Genomic DNA, 20,655 nt, shown 5'->3' with positions numbered 1-20,655 from the left:
TATACCTGTCCAAAGTCAGAAGCTTCGCCTGTGGTTATTTTTGGTTTATTTTCAATACTTTACCACTTATGTTTTCCTGTATTAATTTGGTTTTCGGCTTGTCCATGAATAGACAATCTTTGCTAGCCTAGAGTTGCAACCCAGTCCCCTCAGGGAAAGAAGAGACTTGATCGTTACCTAAGCAAGCGAAGATGTGATTTAAATATAAAAGTTACAAATCATGAATTAGCAGTTGAAGATGGAATATTCCTGATTGCTATTTTAAAAACATTTGTATATCAATTTTGCGCATTTCCATATTTTTTATTCGGTGACATATGCTGCTTTTGAAGGCTTTTTTACACAAAAGATCACAAACTCTGCATAGTTTACTAGCTTTTAACATCGAAGAACGTCTATCTCAAATCTTTTTTTGCATAAATATTCAAATTTGGCCAAAATCTGTGGGATAAGGCGTCTGCGCAATGCTAGGCGGTGTTAAAGTAGTTGTATGAAGTGAAAAGTACATGTTCACGTTCCAGCCGGGGCGGAAGTAAAGAATCAAATCTACAATAACATTGTTTGGTTGATTTTCTATGCACTTTATATATCTATGTATAAAAGAACCCCAAAGCACATGCATGGAGTTGTGATATTGTGAATTTATGTAATTACATAGTCCACATGGTTGTGTGTGAGGTATAAAACGCAGCCACTTTTGGTCGAAATGGGTACTTTCAATCCCTTGCCTCATGTGCATAACCCTCTGGAAGACAAATAACCATTGGAACAAATCTTTTAGGGGTTCGTAGATCGCTCTATTGCAAAGCGAGATTTCTGTCTATGCCAAACATACCTCTTCCCCTTTTTATCGTTGCAGTCAAATTGTGCGTTTCTCATCCTAGTCGACTTATTCTTCGAAAATAAATATCTAATGGATTTTTGTTTATTGTTTTCTGCCAGAAAATACTTGAAGTATTTGTGACTGGACGTTAACAACAAGCAATTTAACAAACACGCATAACAAGTTAAACTGTATTTTTGTACTTGTTTCTGTAAATGTTGAGCACACTTTTGCGACGATATAGTTTCTTACTTGAAACACCCGCTCTTAAGATCTTGACTCTGAAATCCCAATTTTTTAGAAACAAGGATCAATATAAAAAAGAAGATGTGGTATGATTAACAATTAGACAACACCACAAGAGACCAAAATGACACAGAAATTAACAACTATAGGTCACCGTACGGCCTTCAACAATGAGCAAAGCCCATACTGCATAGTCAGTTAAGCCCCGAAATGACAATGTAAAACAATTCAGACGAGAAAACTAACAGCCTTATTTGGTTAAAGTTTTTGCAAATTTAATGTTTCTGATCTTTAGATAGTATCCAGATGAGAATGTTTTTAAAAAAAATCCTATTTATCCGTATTTTACTTATAAATGGACTTAGTTTTTCTGCCATTTAACATTAAATTCACTACGTGGTTAACATTCTATTAACTTTCTAAAACTATCCTGGATTTCTGCCAATTTTTATGATCACAGGCTAGTATATAAAGGGAAATTTGGTAAGCCTTTATTTCCTGTTTTACCGTATATTACTAATACATGGACTTAGTTTTTCTTCCATGAAACATTACCATTCAGTCTGCAGTTATTAAAGTTTTTAAAACATTTATTAGATTCATAAACCATCCTCGATTTTTACCAAACGATATAACTAACAATTAGAAATGTTTCTGCTTCTAACAATGTTCCTGCTTCTTACAATAAAAAATTATATCTAGAGAAAAAAAATTAATAATTTGTTTGCCCATTTTTTGTCGAGCCTGCGAAAAGTATAGGCGAGACACTGGGTTCCACGGAACTCTTCCATTTTTTTTTTTATATATTTATCATGCCACACCAAGATATTTTTATAGTATAAGGCAGATAACTCTAGCTTTTCAGTAGCAAAGTTTAAAATCATAAAAAAAACACTATTTTCGTGGAACACTTTTGAAAGCTAAAACCTCACATCAACCAGGGACATTCTAGTATAGAAAGTTCCTGCATCAGTGTGAGCATTTTACTTCCTTTTTGTTCGATGATAAAAGATAAATCTTATGCCTTTTCTTTTGTGTTTAAATAATCATATAATAAAAAAAATTCTAACCTACTGTGCATGAATCAAGAGGCTATTGGTGAAAATATATGCCATTTTGATATCTATTGTTTTCTTTATTGCAAACAGTCATGTGTGCCTGTTTGTAAAATCACAATAATACAACCATTCCATACACCAAATATAGTTGACCTACAGCTATTAGTACTTGAAAAAACAGACCAAACCACAAAAGCTAGAAATCGCCCAATAACCATAAAGATTAGGTCCGCGAGGTCAGATCAAACCTGCCAGACTGACATGCACACATTACAGTCATTCCATACATCACATTTAATTAACCTACTGTTAATAGTATTTGAAGAACGGACATACTCATGTTACATTAACCTTGATTGCTGATCCATGAAATGAGGTCGAGATCAGGTGAACCCTGGTGATTGACATGTAGATGTTGCAAGGAACCTATGAACCAAATGGTTATCCTAACTAGAACACACCCGTGATATCGCGGGTCCGTGACTGAATTAAAGTATATAACTATGCGCAAGCCTTATTTTAGTATTATTTTTTTATCTGATAAAGTCATGCCGATAATATGATACACAGTTTTCTCTGCTTTCAAATCTTTCTGTTTGAACCCGTCGAACTGGAACTTATCAATTATTGGTAATATTAATTTTTTGGATAACAAAAGGTCCTGGAATGGAGTAATTTTTAATCAACAGCATTGTCCTATGTTAGTTATAAATAAAGTTGAATTATTTGATTCACTGTTTTATGTCATGCCCGCTAACAAATTGAAAACGGTTCCTATATACACCTCATTTTTAGTCCAGATTTTTAGTATTCGTACTGTTATCTTAGAAAGTCTTACTGATTAAAATACTACAATAGGTGACAATTTGACAATGATTGAATTTAGTAGTGTCAACCATGTGATTATGATCCGTGTATATAGCATAATCCTAAATACGCCGTTTGTTGGTGCACCTGTTAGATGCGGAACGTACAGATAAGGTAATAGGTAACAGGTGAATATATACTATTGGTATCGGTATCGGACTCGACCCGGAAATTCTTAATTATTGGCAATATTAATTACCTGGAAAACAAAATGGCTTGGAGTGGTGTAATTTTTAATCTACACCTTTGTACTATATTAGTTATATATAAAGCTGAATTCTTTGATTCGTCGTTTTTACGTGATGACGGCTGACAAATTGGACCTCGTAATTTTAGTATTACAGATATTACTCATAATAAGTGAGGAATTCATATTACAAAAAAACCTCCTTTTTTTCAAGCAGTCGCTGAACCATGAAATGAGGTGAAGGACACTGGACATATGATAGATATCTAAACTTCGTAACATATATGTAAGGTATCTTAGCAAGATATGAAGCATCCATGTCTGCCACCTTCAGAAATATAAAGCTTTAAACAAACAGTTTACGCCACCATCGCCGCAACCGCCGGACAGTAATACTCAAGTCTCGCATGCTGTGACTTTTGTCAGAGGCGAGACAAACACCAGCTTTCATGGATGACAATTGTTTTAAGGGGTCAATTGACTATTCGTCCAGTTTGAATTATTGTAAAAATCTTATTGTTTAGGTAAAGTTACTCATAAAAAATTTCTATCTTTCTGTTATAGTTTTCAAGAAAATAACCCAAAGCTTAGAAGTTTGCAAAATTTTACCATTATATGTTCTATTTTAAGCAAACGCTGCCATATTTGTTGATGGATCATAATTATACCAAGATACAGTTATTACACAAGATACCAGAATATCTAGGTAGTTTGGTAGACGACAGACAATGAACAACAAGGATAGACGCAAAGTTAACATGATCACCGTCAGGGGCGGATCCAGCCATTTTAAAAAGGGGGGTTCCTTACACAGGATAAAGGGGGGTTCCAACCACATGTCCCCATTCAAATGATCGTCCAAAAAAGAGGTTCCAACCCCCGCACCCCCCCCCCCCTGGATCCGCCACTGATCACCATTCATGCAAGGTAAGCTGAAACTAACAATATTTTAAGGGCAATAACTCCTACAACTTGTCAGCAAACACTTGCTGCCAATTTGACTTTTTCTTAAACCTTATTTTGTTGAAGACTTTCTTTTTACAAATTATCTCCATCTATTATATTTTCCAAAAATGAAACCCGAGCAAAATGAGAGCAGTCGATTGATGATCAGTTCATGTAAAATTAAATGTCAGATCTTTGATGTACTCTATTAAATGTATTACAACTTCTTCAGACTTAGGAAAATTTAGCCCTTGACATATTTTAGATAAATCTGTTGTCAAAGACACCATCTTAACCTCTTAATGTCTATTGTTGTTATGTGTCATTGGGTTTCTAACTTATTCTTGTTTAGTATCATTTTGGTTGCTGTCTTTTGGTGTTCTGATCATTCGGTTGCTATCTATTGGCGTTTTGTATCACTTGATAATTTGGATAGCCGTCTAATTAGTGTTTGCATCATTGAAATGATGTCAAATTGGTGTTTTGTATCTTTTGGTTGGTGTCAAATTGGTGTTTTGTATCTTAGGGTTCGTGTCTAATTGGTGTTTTGTATCTTTTGGTTGGTGTCTAATTGGTGTTTTGTATAATTGGGTTGGTGTCTAATTGGTGTTTTGTATATTTGGGTTGGTGTCTAATTGGTGTTTTGTATATTTAGGTTGCTGTCTAACTGGTTGTTTGTATCTTTGGGTTGGTGTCTAATTGGTGTATTGTATCATTAGGTTGGTGACAGATTGACGTTTTGCATCATTGGGTTGCTGTCCAATTGGTGTTTTGTATCTTTGGGTTGCTGACAAATTGACGTTTTGTATCATTGAGTTGCTGTTTAATTTGTGTTTTGTATCTTTGGGTTGCTGTCTAATTGGTGTGTTTTATCATTGGTTGCTGTCTAATTGGTGTTTTGTGTCATTGGATTGGTGACTAATTTGTGTTTTGTATCTTTGGGTTGGTGTCTAATTGGTGTTTTGTGTCATTGGGTTGCTTTCTAATTGGTGTTTTATATCATTGGGTTGCTGTCTAATTGATATTTTGTATCTTTGGGTTGCTGTCTAATTGGCGTTTTGTATCATTAGGTTGGTGACAAATTTACGTTTTTTATCATTGGGTTGCTGTCTAATTGGCGTTTTGTATCATTGGGTTGGTGACAAATTTACGTTTTTTATCATTGGGTTGCTGTCTAATCGGTGTTTTGTATCATTGGGTTGCTGTCTAATTGGTGTTTTGTTTCTTTGGGTTGGTTTCTAATTGGTGTTTTGTATCTTTGGCTAAGTGTGTAATTGATGTTTTGTATATTTGGGTTGGTGTCAAATTGGTGTTTTGTATCTTTGGGTTGCTGACAAATTGACGTTTTGTATCATTGAGTTGCAGTTTAATTTGTGTTTTGTATCTTTGGCTTGGTGTCTAATATCTTGAGGTTGCTGTCAAATTGGTGTTTTGTATCTTTGGGTTGGTGTCTAATTGGTGTGTGTATCATTTGGTTGCTGTCCAATTAGTGTTTTATATCTTTGGGTTGGTGTCTAATTGGTGTGTGTGACATTGGGTTGCTGTCTAATTGGTGCTTTGTATCATAGGGTTGGGGTCTAATTGGTGTTTTGTATCTTTTGGTTGGTGTCTAATTGGTGTTTTGTATAATTGGGTTGGTGTCTAATTGGTGTTTTGTATATTTAGGTTGCTGTCTAACTGGTTGTTTGTATCTTTGGGTTGGTGTCCAATTGGTGTATTGTATCATTAGGTTGGTGACAGATTGACGTTTTGTATCATTGGGTTGCTGTCCAATTGGTGTTTTGTATCTTCGGGTTGCTGACAAATTGACGTTTTGTATCATTGAGTTGCTGTTTAATTTGTGTTTTGTATCTTTGGCTTGGTGTCTAAGGTAGCAATAAACAGTCAGGAAAAAATACTAAAATTTGCCCTTATGAATTTTACCATCCCCTTTTCATTGCTTTCTTGCAATATCAAGCTTACTGTTTGTGTCATATATGCGCATATGTATGTAATCAGAATCTTCCATAGATTTTATATCCAGTAAATAAAATCATGGTAAAATATAATTTCTTTTTGGTGTATCCATGGCAACAATCTGCATTTGTTTGTTATAAAATATTGCAAAAACGGGGGGAAAGATGTCACATATTTCCCCAAAAATTTGGCTAAAAGTAGAATTTCAATCGCTTGAAGTAATACCTTTTCTGAAACTGTGTACATATATCATTCAGCAAATCCAATGAAAATCATATGTCTTTCATCTCATTTTTTTGTAAAATTGCGTCAAAAACTTCGCGTAGAAAAAGAGTGTAAATAGTACATTAATTTCTGGACCGATGGCCGGTCTAGCTATGAAAATACGGATTGTCAAACAGAAAACAGCCCATAAAACATGTAAAACATAATCTTGATGAACTTATAAACTATCTTTGAAGGCTAAATTAGCACGCATCTGCCTAAAAATGAATTTTATTACACAATAACTTTCCTATTTTAAAAATCCACAGGGCCAAAATGCGAAACTAAACTCCTAACTGTGTATTGCTACCTAATATCTTGAGGTTGCTGTCAAATTGATGTTTTGTATCTTTGGATTGGTGTCTAATATCTTGAGGTTGCTGTCAAATTGGTGTTTTGTATCTTTGGGTTGGTGTCTAATATCTTGAGGTTGCTGTCAAATTGGTGTTTTGTATCTTTGGGTTGGTGTCTAATATCTTGAGGTTGCTGTCAAATTGGTGTTTTGTATCTTTGGGTTGGTGTCTAATATCTTGAGGTTGCTGTCAAATTGGTGTTTTGTATCTTTGGGTTGGTGTCTAATATCTTGAGGTTGCTGTCAAATTGGTGTTTTGTATCTTTGGGTTGGTGTCTAATATCTTGATGTTGCTGTCAAATTGGTGTTTTGTATCTTTGGGTTGGTGTCTAATATCTTGAGGTTGCTGTCAAATTGGTGTTTTGTATCTTTGGGTTGGTGTCTAATATCTTGAGGTTGCTGTCAAATTGGTGTTTTGTATCTTTGGGTTGGTGTCTAATATCTTGAGGTTGCTGTCAAATTGGTGTTTTGTATCTTTGAGTTGGTGTCTAATATCTTGAGGTTGCTGTCAAATTGGTGTTTTGTATCTTTGGATTTGTGTTTTATATCATTGGGTTGGTGTCTAATTAGTGTTTTATATCTTTGGGTTGGTGTCTTATTGGTGTGTGTGTCATTGGGTTAGTGTCCAATTGGTGTTTGGTATCTTAGGGTTGGTGTCTAATTGGTGTTTTGTATCTTTGGTTGGTGTCTAATTGGTGTTTTGTATATTTGGGTTGGTGTCTAATTGGTGTTTTGTATATTCAGGTTGCTGTCTAACTGGTTGTTTGTATCTTTGGGTTGGTGTCTTATTGGTGTATTGTATCATTGGGTTGGTGACAAATTTACGTTTTGTATCATTGGGTTGCTGTCTAATTGGTGTTTTGTATCTTTGGGTTTTGTGTCTAATTGGTGCTTTGTATATTTAGGTTAGTTTCTAATTGGTGTTTTGTATCTTTGGGTTAGTTTCTAATTGGTGTTTTTTATCTTTGGGTTCCTGTCTAACTGGTGTTTTGTATCTTTGGGTTGCTGTCTTATTGGTGGTAACCTGTAAGTCATATTGACATATATATTATAAGGGGTGATGTGCAGACTGCTTATGCCTTGTCTTTACAAACTGAGTAATGGTGAAAACTTTGAATGATTTCCTAAAAATAATGGACAAAAAGGATTGATGAATTGCTTATGTTTATGTTATTTGTGTTAATACTGAAGCTTTAATTTTTTCATGTTTCTCATGGAAATATACTGCAATGCAAACTTTCAAAGTTCACATGTTATTGTATCATAAAAATAAATGGGGAATGTGTCCATATGATAATAAGTATAGGTATTAGTTTCATAACAGTTGGTTGAGGTAAATTTAAGTTAGAGAATGAATACGAAAATTCAGCAACTCTAGATTGGTAAGAGTGACACCACCGAAATTCAAACTAATAAGCATTGTGTTTTTTATAGCTGACTTTGCCGTATGGGCTTTACTCATTGTTGAAGGTTGTACAGTGACCTACAGTTGTTAATTTCTGTGTCATTTTGATCTTTTGTGGAGAGTTGTCTAATTAGCAATCATACCACATCTTCTTTTTTATATTGTGTATAAGTTTCATAACATTTGGTTTAAAAGTAAGAGAACAGAGAGAAAAATTTACCAATATTGCAATTTTTAAAGGGGCATAACTCTAGAACTGTTAAATTGACACCACCAAAATTCAAACTTGATTTGTATTTTGTGATATAAGTTTCATAACATTTGGTTGAGGAAAACTAAAATTACAGAGCAGAAACAAACTTTGAGACGTATGGACAGACGGACGTACATACAGACATACAAGGGTAAAACTTAATGTCCCCTTCAATACAGACAGGGTATAAAAATATTACCACTAAAAAATAAAAGAATAGATCAGAAAAATACAAACTTTAATAAATAGATAATAATAAACTTACTCTTGCATATGTAATTCATTATAAATCATTTTGTGTCTGAGATTTTATGATATCCAAAATATTTCCCCTATTGAGTATTTTCTGAAGATCTTCAGTATTCACCTTCACTGATCCAAGTTTAGTCATTGTTACAACATTACCATTTAATGGGTTTACTATATTCTGCTGTAAAGTGTGTTCTGTTTTCAAAGGGAACCCAGAACTACATGTACTTAAGTATCCTGTATCTGATCTTTGACCATGATTAAGAAATGTACTTTGTTCTTTCATTTGATGATCGTTTGTCTCTGGTTCAATTGTTTTTACTTCCTCCTTAATTTCGTTTATGATTTCTGGTTTTATCTCATCATTCACTGCTTCTATATTTAGACCTTCAGTCCACAATGCTAGTGGAGTCTCACATGATGGTTGAATCCCACCTTGAATTTGTAACACATCGTTACTACATCTTAATTCCTTTGATGTATGATTTTCTTTGGACAGTTTACTATTCATTCCAAATTGACTTTGTTCATCCACTGCTCCTTCTGAGTGTACCATATACATTGGATCATGAGAATTGTTGGCCTCAATTTTAAGTAGATTATCATGACCAAATTGTGTTTGTTCTTTAACACTGATATTCTGTTGTCGTTGATGGTCTTTGGTAGTAGTATCTTCATGTTTTTTCAAATGTTTTAAAAGCAAATGCTTTTGAATAAATTGTGCATGGCATATTCCACACTCAAATGGATTTGTATGTCTTTTCTCATGAAGTGCAAGAGTCTGTTGTGTTCTATATGATTTATTACAAAATTGACAAATAAGGGGTCTATGTCCAGTGTGAAGCTTGATGTGTTCATTTCTAAGTTTTAAATACAAGAATTTTTTCCCACAAAATTCACATTCATGAAGAGATGATTTTTTACCAGCAAAATATTCATCCTGATGTTTTATTTTCATATGACTAATGCAACTCCTCTCTAACAAAAACTTTCTCTTGCAGAAATTACATTGATGTTTTCTAATCTTGAGATGCCTTGCTTGATGGTGTTTATACTTTTCTTTGCAGACAAAGCCTTGGCCGCAAATTTGACATTTAAAATCGAAGTTGAGAGTATGTATCAACTTTTTATGTTTCTTTAATGTATAATTATCACTAAAACCTTTGTCACATATATCACATCGAATTTTTTCAACTCCCAAATGTCTTAACTCATGTTTTTTCAATGACCAACGAGTTGTTATACTTTTGCCACAAGTGCCACATTTATAACCAGGTTTCTTTTCAGCGACAGAATGTTTTTTCATGTGGTTTTTTAATTGATAAGATTCAAAATAAAATTTATTACAGACTGGACACGTAAATGTAATATTCCCAGCATGCACTTTTTCTTCGTGGGTTTTACATTGAGCAATAGTACTAAATTTTCTATTACATATTGTGCATTCCCTAAGTTTGTCATTTGAATGGGACGCCATATGAATCTTTAAATAATGTTTTTCCATGAATTTATTTCCACACACGCTACATATATATTTTTTCTCTTTTCCATGGGAAGAACAATGCTTTTTAAGACTATCACTTGATTTGAAGTTTTTATTACAAATTTTACAGAGAAATTCTGTATCAGAATGGCATTCCTTGTGTCTAATCAATGAATTCTTGTGCATATAAGTTTTGTCACAAATATTGCATTTGTAATTTGGAGGTCTTGAATGTGCTGTTTTTGTATGAATTATAAGATCATACTTTTGACTAAAAACTGCCAGACAAATTCTACAAACATGCGTTTTACCATCAGCATGGAAATTTTTTATATGCCGTCTGATTGTGTGTTTTAGAAAAAACTTTTGGCAAACTGTACATTGATATTTCCCGTCCTTTTGCTTCAGTGTAGAAATGATTGATGTATTTTTATCAGAAGTTACGTCAGTCTGAGAAATACCCTCTTCTGGAACTTCAGATTCTTGTTCTTTATTTGCTGATTCTAAGCTGTTTTCTCCCTTTGCTGGTTCTAAGCTGTTTTCTCCGTTTGCTGGTTCTAAGCTGTTTTCTCCGTTTGCTGGTTCTAAGCTGTTTTCTCCCTTTGCTGGTTCTAAGCTGTTTTCTCCGTTTGCTGGTTCTAAGCTGTTATCTCCGTTTGCTGGTTCTAAGCTGTTTTCTCCGTTTGCTGGTTCTAAGCTGTTTTCTCCCTTTGCTGGTTCTAAGCTGTGTTCTCCGTTTGCTGGTTCTAAGCTGTTTTCTCCCTTTGCTGGTTCTAAGCTGTTTTCTCCCTTTGCTGGTTCTAAGCTGTTATGGTGCTGGTCTTTGTCCATATTTTCTCACTTTAATTTCTGTAATAAAAAATTCTTTGTGTAAATTTAAAGGAGTTTTCATATGTTGATGAAGATAGACAGTTATGTCAACATCTTTCAATGAGTACTGCAAAAGAAAAAAGAATGAACTGAAACCGGTTCCTGAACACAAAAATTTCCAGCTATAAATTGCCTTTCTTTAATTACACATTGCACCTTGTATAATTTGTTTTATATCAGAACTGAGAAAATGTTACTGTGACATTCCTCTCTGTATGAGGGTCATTTCGTCCCCCCCCCCCCTTTTGTTTTTAAGAATGTTAAATTCATTTCTTATTTGTATTTGGACAGGTACAATCTGAGACTTATTTATAGAAGTATAAGGCCACACCAATTTAATTTCTTGTTCTACGGATTTTTGGACTCCAAAAATTGGGGCGAGCGAGCGATTTGAAAATTTTAATAAAAAAATATTTAATTTGCAAATTTTTGAGGCGAAGCTTAAAAAGTAAAGGCGAGCGATTATAATTTTTTTTTGTAAACATAAAATAGTTGGTTTTGACTATATTAAAACTTGATTTATCACTTGTATTTTGACATTTCTTTAATTTATGGAGTATTTTTTCCCTGTTCAACAAGAAATAATTGAGTAATTAAATCTGGTCTATGTATGTGTGACTGACAATGAGACAATTCTCCATCCAAGTCATAATCAGGTTCAGAACAATCCCTTAATGTTATAAATATCCCTTTTATAAGGGGTCAATATAAGTTATAATATTTATTTTTTTGTATAACACTTTTTAGTACAAAAGGGCTCATATTTTCCCAAAGAACTGTAATATTCATATGGTATTAAATGGTCAAAACATGTCCAAGAACTTTGTAATATAATATTCCTGGACTTTAGCCATGTTAACACATTTACTTTAAACAGTTTAATATCAATCAAAATAAAGTGGACCCCAATTTAGAGAAGTTGTTTAAAATATAATGTATTTCTCCTCTTTTTGAGTGAAAAATTCTTAGTTTTTCTATTTTCTTTTCTACAACTATAAAATGATCCCTGGTCTGAGGGAGGGTTGTTCCCAACCTGATAATAACAAAAATAGGTCAAAGTACGGCCTTTTACACAGGGCTTTGATCCAGACCAAACAGCAAGCTATAAGGGGCCCCAAAATTATTAGTGTACACAATTCGAACAGGAAAACCAACAATCTAATTTATATTTCCAAACGGGAAAATACCAATGAACAACATCAACAAACGATAACTGATGAACAACAGGCCCCTGAATCAATCAGGACAGGTGCACAAACCTGCAGCGTGAATTGCCGTCAGCATACAATATAATTGCAGTTGAAAGCAAATCCTTCTGAAGTTCTTTGTACTTTATTTTAACAACGAACATTTTTTGATAGGGAATATAAGACAAGGGGGGAAAGAAACCAATGTATTTATATCAGACCACTCCCACTTGGGATACATTGGTTTCATGCTGAAACAAATATTCTCACAGATATTTACAGTGTAGAGGGGTGCTTATATGTTTAAAATCATTATATAAAGGTTAGACTGTGATTTTAAAAACAAATGTTGAGATCTTTTTATAACATATACAAAAACACGGTGCGGAAAATGGACATGATTACATTTCCGGATGCGGGAAGCGGGAATTTAAAAAAAAAAAATCTGTTTTGAAAAAAATATGTGCGGGCGGGTCCGTCGAACAAGGAATCAAATTGGTGTGGCCTAAGTCACTGAAATAGTGTATAAATGAAAATTGAACCAGTTCAGTACAATCTGATGACCAATACTCCAATAGATATGTGTGTGTGTTTCTGTGGCTTGTTTAGCTGCTTCTTCCTTGTAATGAGAAAAAAGTGTGTTTCATCAAAATACACTTATTTTTTTATTTTATTTAGTTAGACATTTAGATCTTTTAATGTTAAGGTTCATCAATAACAAGCATGACAAAGGAACAAAAATGACTGAACCTAAAAACAACTACTCTTGGTAAAGCCTAACCTGATGTTCAGTGGTTGTCAATTGTGATGTGGTTCATAAGCGTTTACAGTTTCTCAGGTTTTTTTGATATAGGATAGACTGGTTTTGATGTTAGAATTGTTTTTCACTATTCATTTTGTGGGGCCCTTTATAGCTTGCTGTTCATGCTGTTGGGTGTGAGCTAAGGCTCTGTGTTGCATACCACACTTTGACCTATATTGTTTTACTTTTACAAATTGTGACTTAAATGGTGAGTTGTCTCATTGACACTCATACCATATGCGCTTATATTTTTATTAATTAATACAGGCATACAAGGCCGTACCTTGACCTATAATGGTTTACTTTTAATAAATTGTTACTTGGATGGAGAGTTGTCTCATCGGCAATCATACCACATCTTCTTATATCTATGTAACTTAATATATGAGACACTTGGGAATTACTTGGAATCTTGGGCAGTACATCATTGCATGCTCTGATCATTATTTATTACAATAAATTAAAATTTTAGTCCACAAATAACATTTGCATGTTTATTTTTCTTTTACAATGTATTTAAGTTTAAAGTTATACCCTCCGACTGTCAACTAGCCATACTGCATTTTGTGTTTCGGAAAGATAAAATCTTATTTTGATTTCGATGTGCATTTTTGTCCGTTTCCTGCAGTTGGTGTAAAAATTTAAAAAAACCCACCTGAATTGCATTTGAAACTGTCTACCACAGGCACTCGTTTCTATCCATGGGAAGACCCACTATCAATATCAATGCATGGATAGAAACTGAGACTACTATAACACTATAAACTGTGTTATATAACACTATAAACTGTGTTATATAACACTATAAACTGTGTTATAGTAGTCTCAGATAGAAACAAGTGCCTGTGCTGTCCACTCTGGCACTCAGTCACATGACAGTTACACCCCTTAACCTGTCACTTACAGTTGTGAGCACATGCATTTGTTTCTGTCAATGTGGGGTTTATTATCCACACCCGTACGAAATCACTTTCGTACGGGTGTTGATAGTAACCCCCACATTGACAGAAACAAGTGTCTGTGGTGTAAAATTTACAGCAATGTTCGTCCACCATGTCCACCTTAAAATTAAATAAAACCAAAAGTATTATTTGTCTTCTGTACCTGCATTCGCTTTATCGTTTTAACGTTGGTTTGTTGTCTATGCTGGCATGTGTCTAACTACTCATGTAATGCTTAACTCACTGACCTAAACAAGTTTCCAGACCTGGAAAAAAATTGGTACCCAGCAGTTCAGTTTTGAAATGAGAAAGAAACGACAGATACTGCGTTTCCTTTCCTTATTTTTCAAATAATCTCTCCTTTGAATGGAGCGCCATAAACAAAAAGTTTACACGAATACCAAGTTCGGCGGGAAAGCATTGTGTGTTATATAATAAGACGTCAATATGAACACTTTAGTCTAGTTGAAAATGATATAAAACATTAATAAAAACTTTTACTGAAAATAAGATAGAAAATATTTCACCTGTAACAGAAGTCAGTGAAATGAAAAGTATTTTAGTGAAATGAAAAATAATAAATCTGCTGATGAAGAAAATATAGCAGCTGAACATTTGAAATATGGTGGACCTATTATGATAACTATAATGACTCTTTTTGTAAATGCTATTTTTAAACATTTACATATTTCAACTTTATTGAAAGGTTGGATAGCCTGTCCTATGATGGAAAACCAAAAATTGATCCGAACTCATATCGGAAAAAAACTATTACATGTACAGTAGGAAAAGTTGTTGAGAAAGCTCATTTATTTCAAAATAAAAACTCTGTAGCTAAAAACCAAAATAAACTACAAAAAGTATTTACCTCCGGAGAAATGCCTATTATTGCTGCTTTAATTTTAACTGAACTTATAATCCAAGCAATAAAGACAAAATCACCACTATATGTGGCTTTAATGGATGCAAGGAAAGCTTTTGACATTCTTTGGCATACGTTGGCCTGATGAGAGAAATGCACAAGTTTGGTTACACCGGGGACAATTGGTTAATCTTTAAAAGATGGTATGAAAATCTTAAATCAAAAATTAAATTTAAATGGTTGCTTTCAAATTCAATAGAGGAACAACAAGGTGTAAGACAAGGCCGCGCGATATCTGGACAGCCTATAAGATTTTTATAATTCACTTTTACAAACTTTTTAAAGAAATCAATTAGGAGCATGTATATATATAGCATTGAACAAGCGTATTACTACTGCAAGGAAAACTGTATACTCTCTCGTGGGTACGGGGTTACACGGTTTGAATAGAGTCAATCCAAAAGTTTCTGTACACTTGATACAAATATATGTTATACCTAGACTTCTATACGGTTTAGATGTCATATCGCTCTCAAATACAGATATAAAAAAGATGGAATTATTCTTTAGACAATTATTAAAGCAAATTCAGCACTTTCCTAAACGTACAACAATAGCTGCAACTTTACTATTATTAGGGCGTATTCCTATAGAGGGAGAAATTCATTAGAAAATTCTCAAAGCATTTGGAAATATAATTAGAAATGATAAGTCCGTTGAAAGAGAAATTGCTTTTAGACAATAGACAAATGTTGGCATGATACGGGTTATATTCCTCCCATATATGTTATGATGCCTCTAACGAGATGGGTTGTATTTGATATCCATATGATGTCGAAGACATAATCTTTCAATCAGTTTAATTGAGGTTTGGAGCTGGCATGTCAGTAACTGCTAGTAGTCCTTTGTTAATTTATGTATCATTGTCATTTTGTTTAGATTCTTTTGTTATATATTCTGACATCGGACTCGGACCTCTTTTGAGCTGAGTTTTCAAGTACTGTGCGTGTTGTTGTGTGTTTGTTTTTTTCTACATTGGCCAGAGGTCACAGAGGAGGGTTGAAATCTCAAAAACATGTTTAACCCCGCCGCATTTTTGCGCCTGACCCAAGTCAGGAGCCTTTGGCCTTTGTTAGTCTATGATCTATGATTTTTATGATTTTTTATATTATAGTTTCTTGTGTATATTTCGGAATTTAGTATGAGACTAGACGTCCATTATCACTGAACTAGTATACATTTTTGTGTAGGTTCTTAACTGGCCACCCGCTGATTGATACTTCGGCACAATAGACAAGATTGAAACAACAGCAGGGTCCAGTTTATTTAGGTTCCAGCTTAAGCACGCCTCCGGTTGCGGGAGTTTTTCGCTGCATTGAAGACCAATTGGTGGCCTTCGGCTGTTGTTTGCTCTTTGGTCTGGTTGTTATCTCTTTGACACATTCCCCATTTCCAAAAAAAGAAGAGAATAATGGGATAAAAATATAAAGAAGAATAGAGAAAAGTGGCATAAAAATAGAGAATACAGAAATTAAGGACCCTATCCCTCGTGTATACTTTGTCTCTATTTTTTTAATGTCACTTCAAAACAATAAAATGTGAAGTCCATTTATGATTGGTATTTAAAAAAGCATATGTAAACAGGCACTTGTCTTCGACAAAATGAAGATATGTATGTTCGCTGGTTCACTGTCCTTTTGGTTAAAATTGCGACAAGCTATAACTATATATATATCTTTATTCTCAATAAAACATATACATAGATATAGAGAAGACAGTCAAATACTCAATTATGTACAATATTTACCACAAGACAGAACAAACAAAACAGTTGCTAATTAAGACAATATATAAACTTTTATATGTTTTGGAGTTCTTTTGTCATGACAATTGTTTTAAAATCAGACCTTAACCCATTCAGTAATATATGGTCAGATATATTTCTATGAGTTTTAACAACTTTGATAAATTAAGTCCCTCTTGATGAATTTGTAATATTGTAAGGTGTAAATATATATATATATATAACAAACGTTGCTATTCTTTGAATCTTTCTTTGAAAACAGATCATGCAATTCGTCAAAATTAGTTAAAAAGTGACATACTTAATTCTGACATGGTGTCCTAAATGGAAAGGGGATGACTCGGCAGTCTTTTGTTTTGACAATTCCACGACATAACATGAACAATATTGCTTTTAATCATTTCAACATGTTTCAGGATTTTGCGAATTGTCGCCTATAAATTTCTCAATCTTTAAGATAGATGTTCAGCATGGGAAGGTATTATTGTCCAACCTGCTGAAATTACTGATGATATGGTTGGGACTGCTGCTGTTGGTGCAGATGTTATCGAAACTGCTGATGTAGATGTAGCTGGAACGGTTGTTGCTGCTGCTGTCCCAACTGTTACTGCTGTCGTTGTAGTTGATACAGCTTTGGCTGAAAGGTGAGACGGTGTCTGTAAAGGAGGCAGCGGGAGTGTATTAACTGCCAACGGAGTACCAGTATTTGAAAGAGATGGTGGCGCTGGTCCAGTTGTTGTTGGTCCTTTTGAATTAACCAGCAAGGTGTGCGGAATTTTCGATCGATCAACTTTTGTTGGCTGTAAAGTTCTCGACACAACAGGCGGTCAACTGGTTGTTGATTGGTATACAGATCCAGTTGGTTGGTAAAAAACAGACTGAAAGTTAATTTGCGGTGGAACTGTCCACGGTTCCTGCACACACGGTATAGTTGTATCCTCGATTTCAGGTGGCTTTTGTTGAAATTTTAGGTTAACGATCTGGCCTTCAGGTAAAATGTTCAACTGATAAAATGCTGTATCTTTTTTTATGCTGTACCTCCTTACTGTAATTCAGAGGTGTAAAAATTTTTCCAGGCTTTGTTGATGTTCCTGTCACTTTAAACATCCTCACACTGTTCTATTGTGACAACTATTATCGTAGCGTGAAACTCTAGCTATCGTATTGACTTATACCATGCACAATAAAGGAGGAAGCAAACTCACAATCAATTGAAGAAAGGCTGGAATCAGCAACAGGAAAATCTAGAATACAATAGGTGTTGAAATATTGAAATTTTGTTGATATGTTTGTAATATAGCATGGTCTGCTTATTGTTCTTTTCTCTCATCTCTCTACCCAACTATAATTTGTAGTAATGATATTGATACCACTCAACGTTTAATAAAAGTGTCCAACCTAGTTTGAGATTTTTATCAATTATTTTGTCACAAAAAGAAGAAACACAAAAATACTGAACTCCTTGAAAATTCAAAAAGGAAAGTCCCAAATCAATGGCAAAATCAATAGCTCTTTTACATCAAACGAATGGATAACAACTGTCATATTCCTGACTTGGTACAGGCATTTTCTTATGTAGAAAATGGTGGATTGAACCTGGTTTTAAAGTAGCTAAACCTCTCACTTCTATGACAATCGCATCAAATTCCATTACAATAGAGTACAGCTTGTTTTCTGTCTCTTGGGAACTTTTGGATCCAAATTCATGTGTTAATAGACTGTGTTCAACACTTTATCAAATGCTTTGCTGAAATCTATCTGCGTGTTGATAAAGTTTTTATCAAATTTCAGGTCTTTTGTTTGATCAGAGACATATAATATCTTTAAACGTCACGGTATCTTGTTTTATGTTGATTCAAAAATGCTCCTTGCTAGTGCCTTAAAGTTTGTGATCGATCTGTTGTGTTGTTACTATACTCTCTATATATTTCCAGTAAGCTCGTCGCAGTTTCTCAACGTGTCTTTTTTTCTGTGGTGGTGATATGCAAGTAAGAATGCTGAGACAGGGAACATTATAATAGTATCCTTATGAATAATGAAGGTTCACCTGTTTTCCTGTATCAGTAAAATAATATAGAAGCCTTTAGATAATTTCCTTGCTTCGAATAAAATAAGTGAAAAAAAATCCAAGGAATGGAATATACCATATGAAAACCATGTGTAGATATAAGTTTTGTTAATACTAAGACCTTAATTCTGAACTAATGAAGTCAACCGATTAGTCAAGTCAAGGATTTGTATAGTAAACAATACTATACAAATCCTTGGTCAAGTAGACATTTATCTATCTGTGCTCTGCGTTCAAGTCATAAGAACAAATTAGAGTTATCGCTCTTGGTACAAATACTGTCAATTCTAAATCAAACACAAATAACCAATATACGCATGTAACTTGAACAAAATTAAATGTTTTTAAAATGTGTGACTTCATGACAACATGCTTACTCCTTATAAGCATTTAATAATTGTTCTTAAAAATGAAGACACCTAATAATTCATAAAAAACCGTACATGTAAAATACAATACATTTATATCGTTTGCTATTATGAAAAAGAAGATGTGGTATGATTGCCAACGAGACTACTCATTCAAAAAGATCAAATGACACAGAAATTATCAACTACAGGTCACTGTACGGCCTTGAACAATGAGCAAAGCCTATACCGCATAGTATTTCAGAAAGGGTCCAGCAATGAAAAATGACAAAAACAATTCAAACGAGAAAACTAAGGGCCTAATTAATGTACAAAAAATGAACGAAAAACAAATATGCAACATAGCAACAAACGACAATCACTGAATTACAGGCTCCTTCTTTTGAATGGTTATTCAGTATTTATACATCTCACGTCTTTAGTGCCTGGCGTTCGTTCTAGACGTTATGCATTTTACAAACAAAAAATGCAAATAAAAAACATACTGCTTCTTCTTTCCGAAATTTTTAAAATGAAGTGTACTAGTTTAAGTAAAGTTATATTATCAACTAAAAAATATTAACTGTAATATTTTATCTCATTTATGCCTTGTCTCTTTTTTCTTTAACCCACCATGTTTGTCTCCTGGAAGCCTGCTACTTTCCTATGCAAACGGTCGTAATTTAATTCCGGACGGTTAAAGTTATAGACTTGAAAATTGTGGATATCTGCTGCTACTCCCCTAAGCACAGACGGCACTAAGAGCAAAGACGTGTCTGATCGCAGGGTCAGAACTGTGTGTCTGGGCAGAGTAATAAGATGTCTTCCTGTGAACTTCACCTATAGTTACTTATAGCACGTTAAACACAGAGTCATGGTCGCCATGTCGGTTATGTACAAAGCGGGGTTCATATCTATGTCACATTACTATAAGATGTTCTCGATCTGATATATATAAGTAATCGGTTTTTAAAAGTGTATTGTTTAAACCTATTTAGTATACCGATTACAATTAAGCGTTGTCTTGACTTAAAGCAGTGTCTTGGTTTGTCCGAGATAACTCGCCATTGCAAGACGATCATCGATGTATTCTTTAATTTAATATTTTGAAGCTTTCAAAAGACAACAAGGATATTGTTGTTAGTTGTACCGTTACAACCCCTTTTCTTCATATCTTACATGTCATTAAATTGATAGTGACTATTTAAACTGTGAAGAACATAGTCAATGATTGATAGTTTATCTTAAGGGTATGTCCTTGTTCTTATCATTTAATCCATGATAATCATTTTGACATGGTTTTATTTTTAAAGTGATTATAAATATTATTACTTTAAATTATGATTATGTATGTCAGTGTCATTATGATGTGTTAAAACAACAAATCCGTAAAAAAAAAACATGTGACGAAAAATTGCTGTAAATTTTTTTTATATATATTTTTTTTTATTGTTTATAAAAACTTTTAGTAAGGCATTTTTATAACCCACTTTCTAATGTCTGTTTTATACTATATTTGTTTGTATTGCTGTATCTTTTATTGTCGAGTGATCCTTGACCAAATTTAATCTTTGATATTATAATAATCAAATTACAATGGCACGCGTGTCATCATCATGAGTCGAATGCAATTAACAAGTCTGATAAACTCAATAAATGGTGATGATGTTAATTGTGATAATTAAC

At 33.8% G+C, this 20,655-nt stretch overlaps 1 protein-coding gene across 2 annotated transcripts; it reads right to left on the bottom strand.

The window, feature by feature from the left end:
- Positions 1-8,577: 8,577 nt before the first annotated feature.
- LOC139488317 (zinc finger protein ZFP2-like) lies at positions 8,578-14,244 on the bottom strand. Of its 2 annotated transcripts, none has more exons than XM_071273849.1 (2): positions 14,137-14,244; positions 8,578-10,937 (listed from the first exon to the last, which is right to left on the bottom strand). In XM_071273849.1, exon 2 carries the CDS (start codon positions 10,917-10,919, stop codon positions 8,640-8,642), a length of 2,280 nt encoding a protein of 759 aa, XP_071129950.1. In that variant the 5' UTR covers positions 10,920-10,937; positions 14,137-14,244; the 3' UTR covers positions 8,578-8,639. The 2 variants fall into 2 exon arrangements, with proteins under 2 accessions (XP_071129950.1, XP_071129949.1); XM_071273848.1 differs by having other exon boundaries at positions 14,052-14,204.
- Between the last annotated feature and the right edge of the window lie 6,411 nt (positions 14,245-20,655).

This window comes from Mytilus edulis, chromosome 9 (assembly GCF_963676685.1).
Source record: "Mytilus edulis chromosome 9, xbMytEdul2.2, whole genome shotgun sequence".
Lineage (NCBI taxonomy): Eukaryota > Metazoa > Mollusca > Bivalvia > Mytilida > Mytilidae > Mytilus > Mytilus edulis.
Note: the sequence above shows the minus strand (reverse complement) of the source record. Positions and strands in the feature narration are given on the sequence as shown.

Coding starts and splice junctions, on each gene's coding strand:
- LOC139488317 (XM_071273849.1), bottom strand. CDS start 10,919: ATGGACAAAGACCAGCACCATAACAGCTTAGAACCAGCAAAGGGAGAA.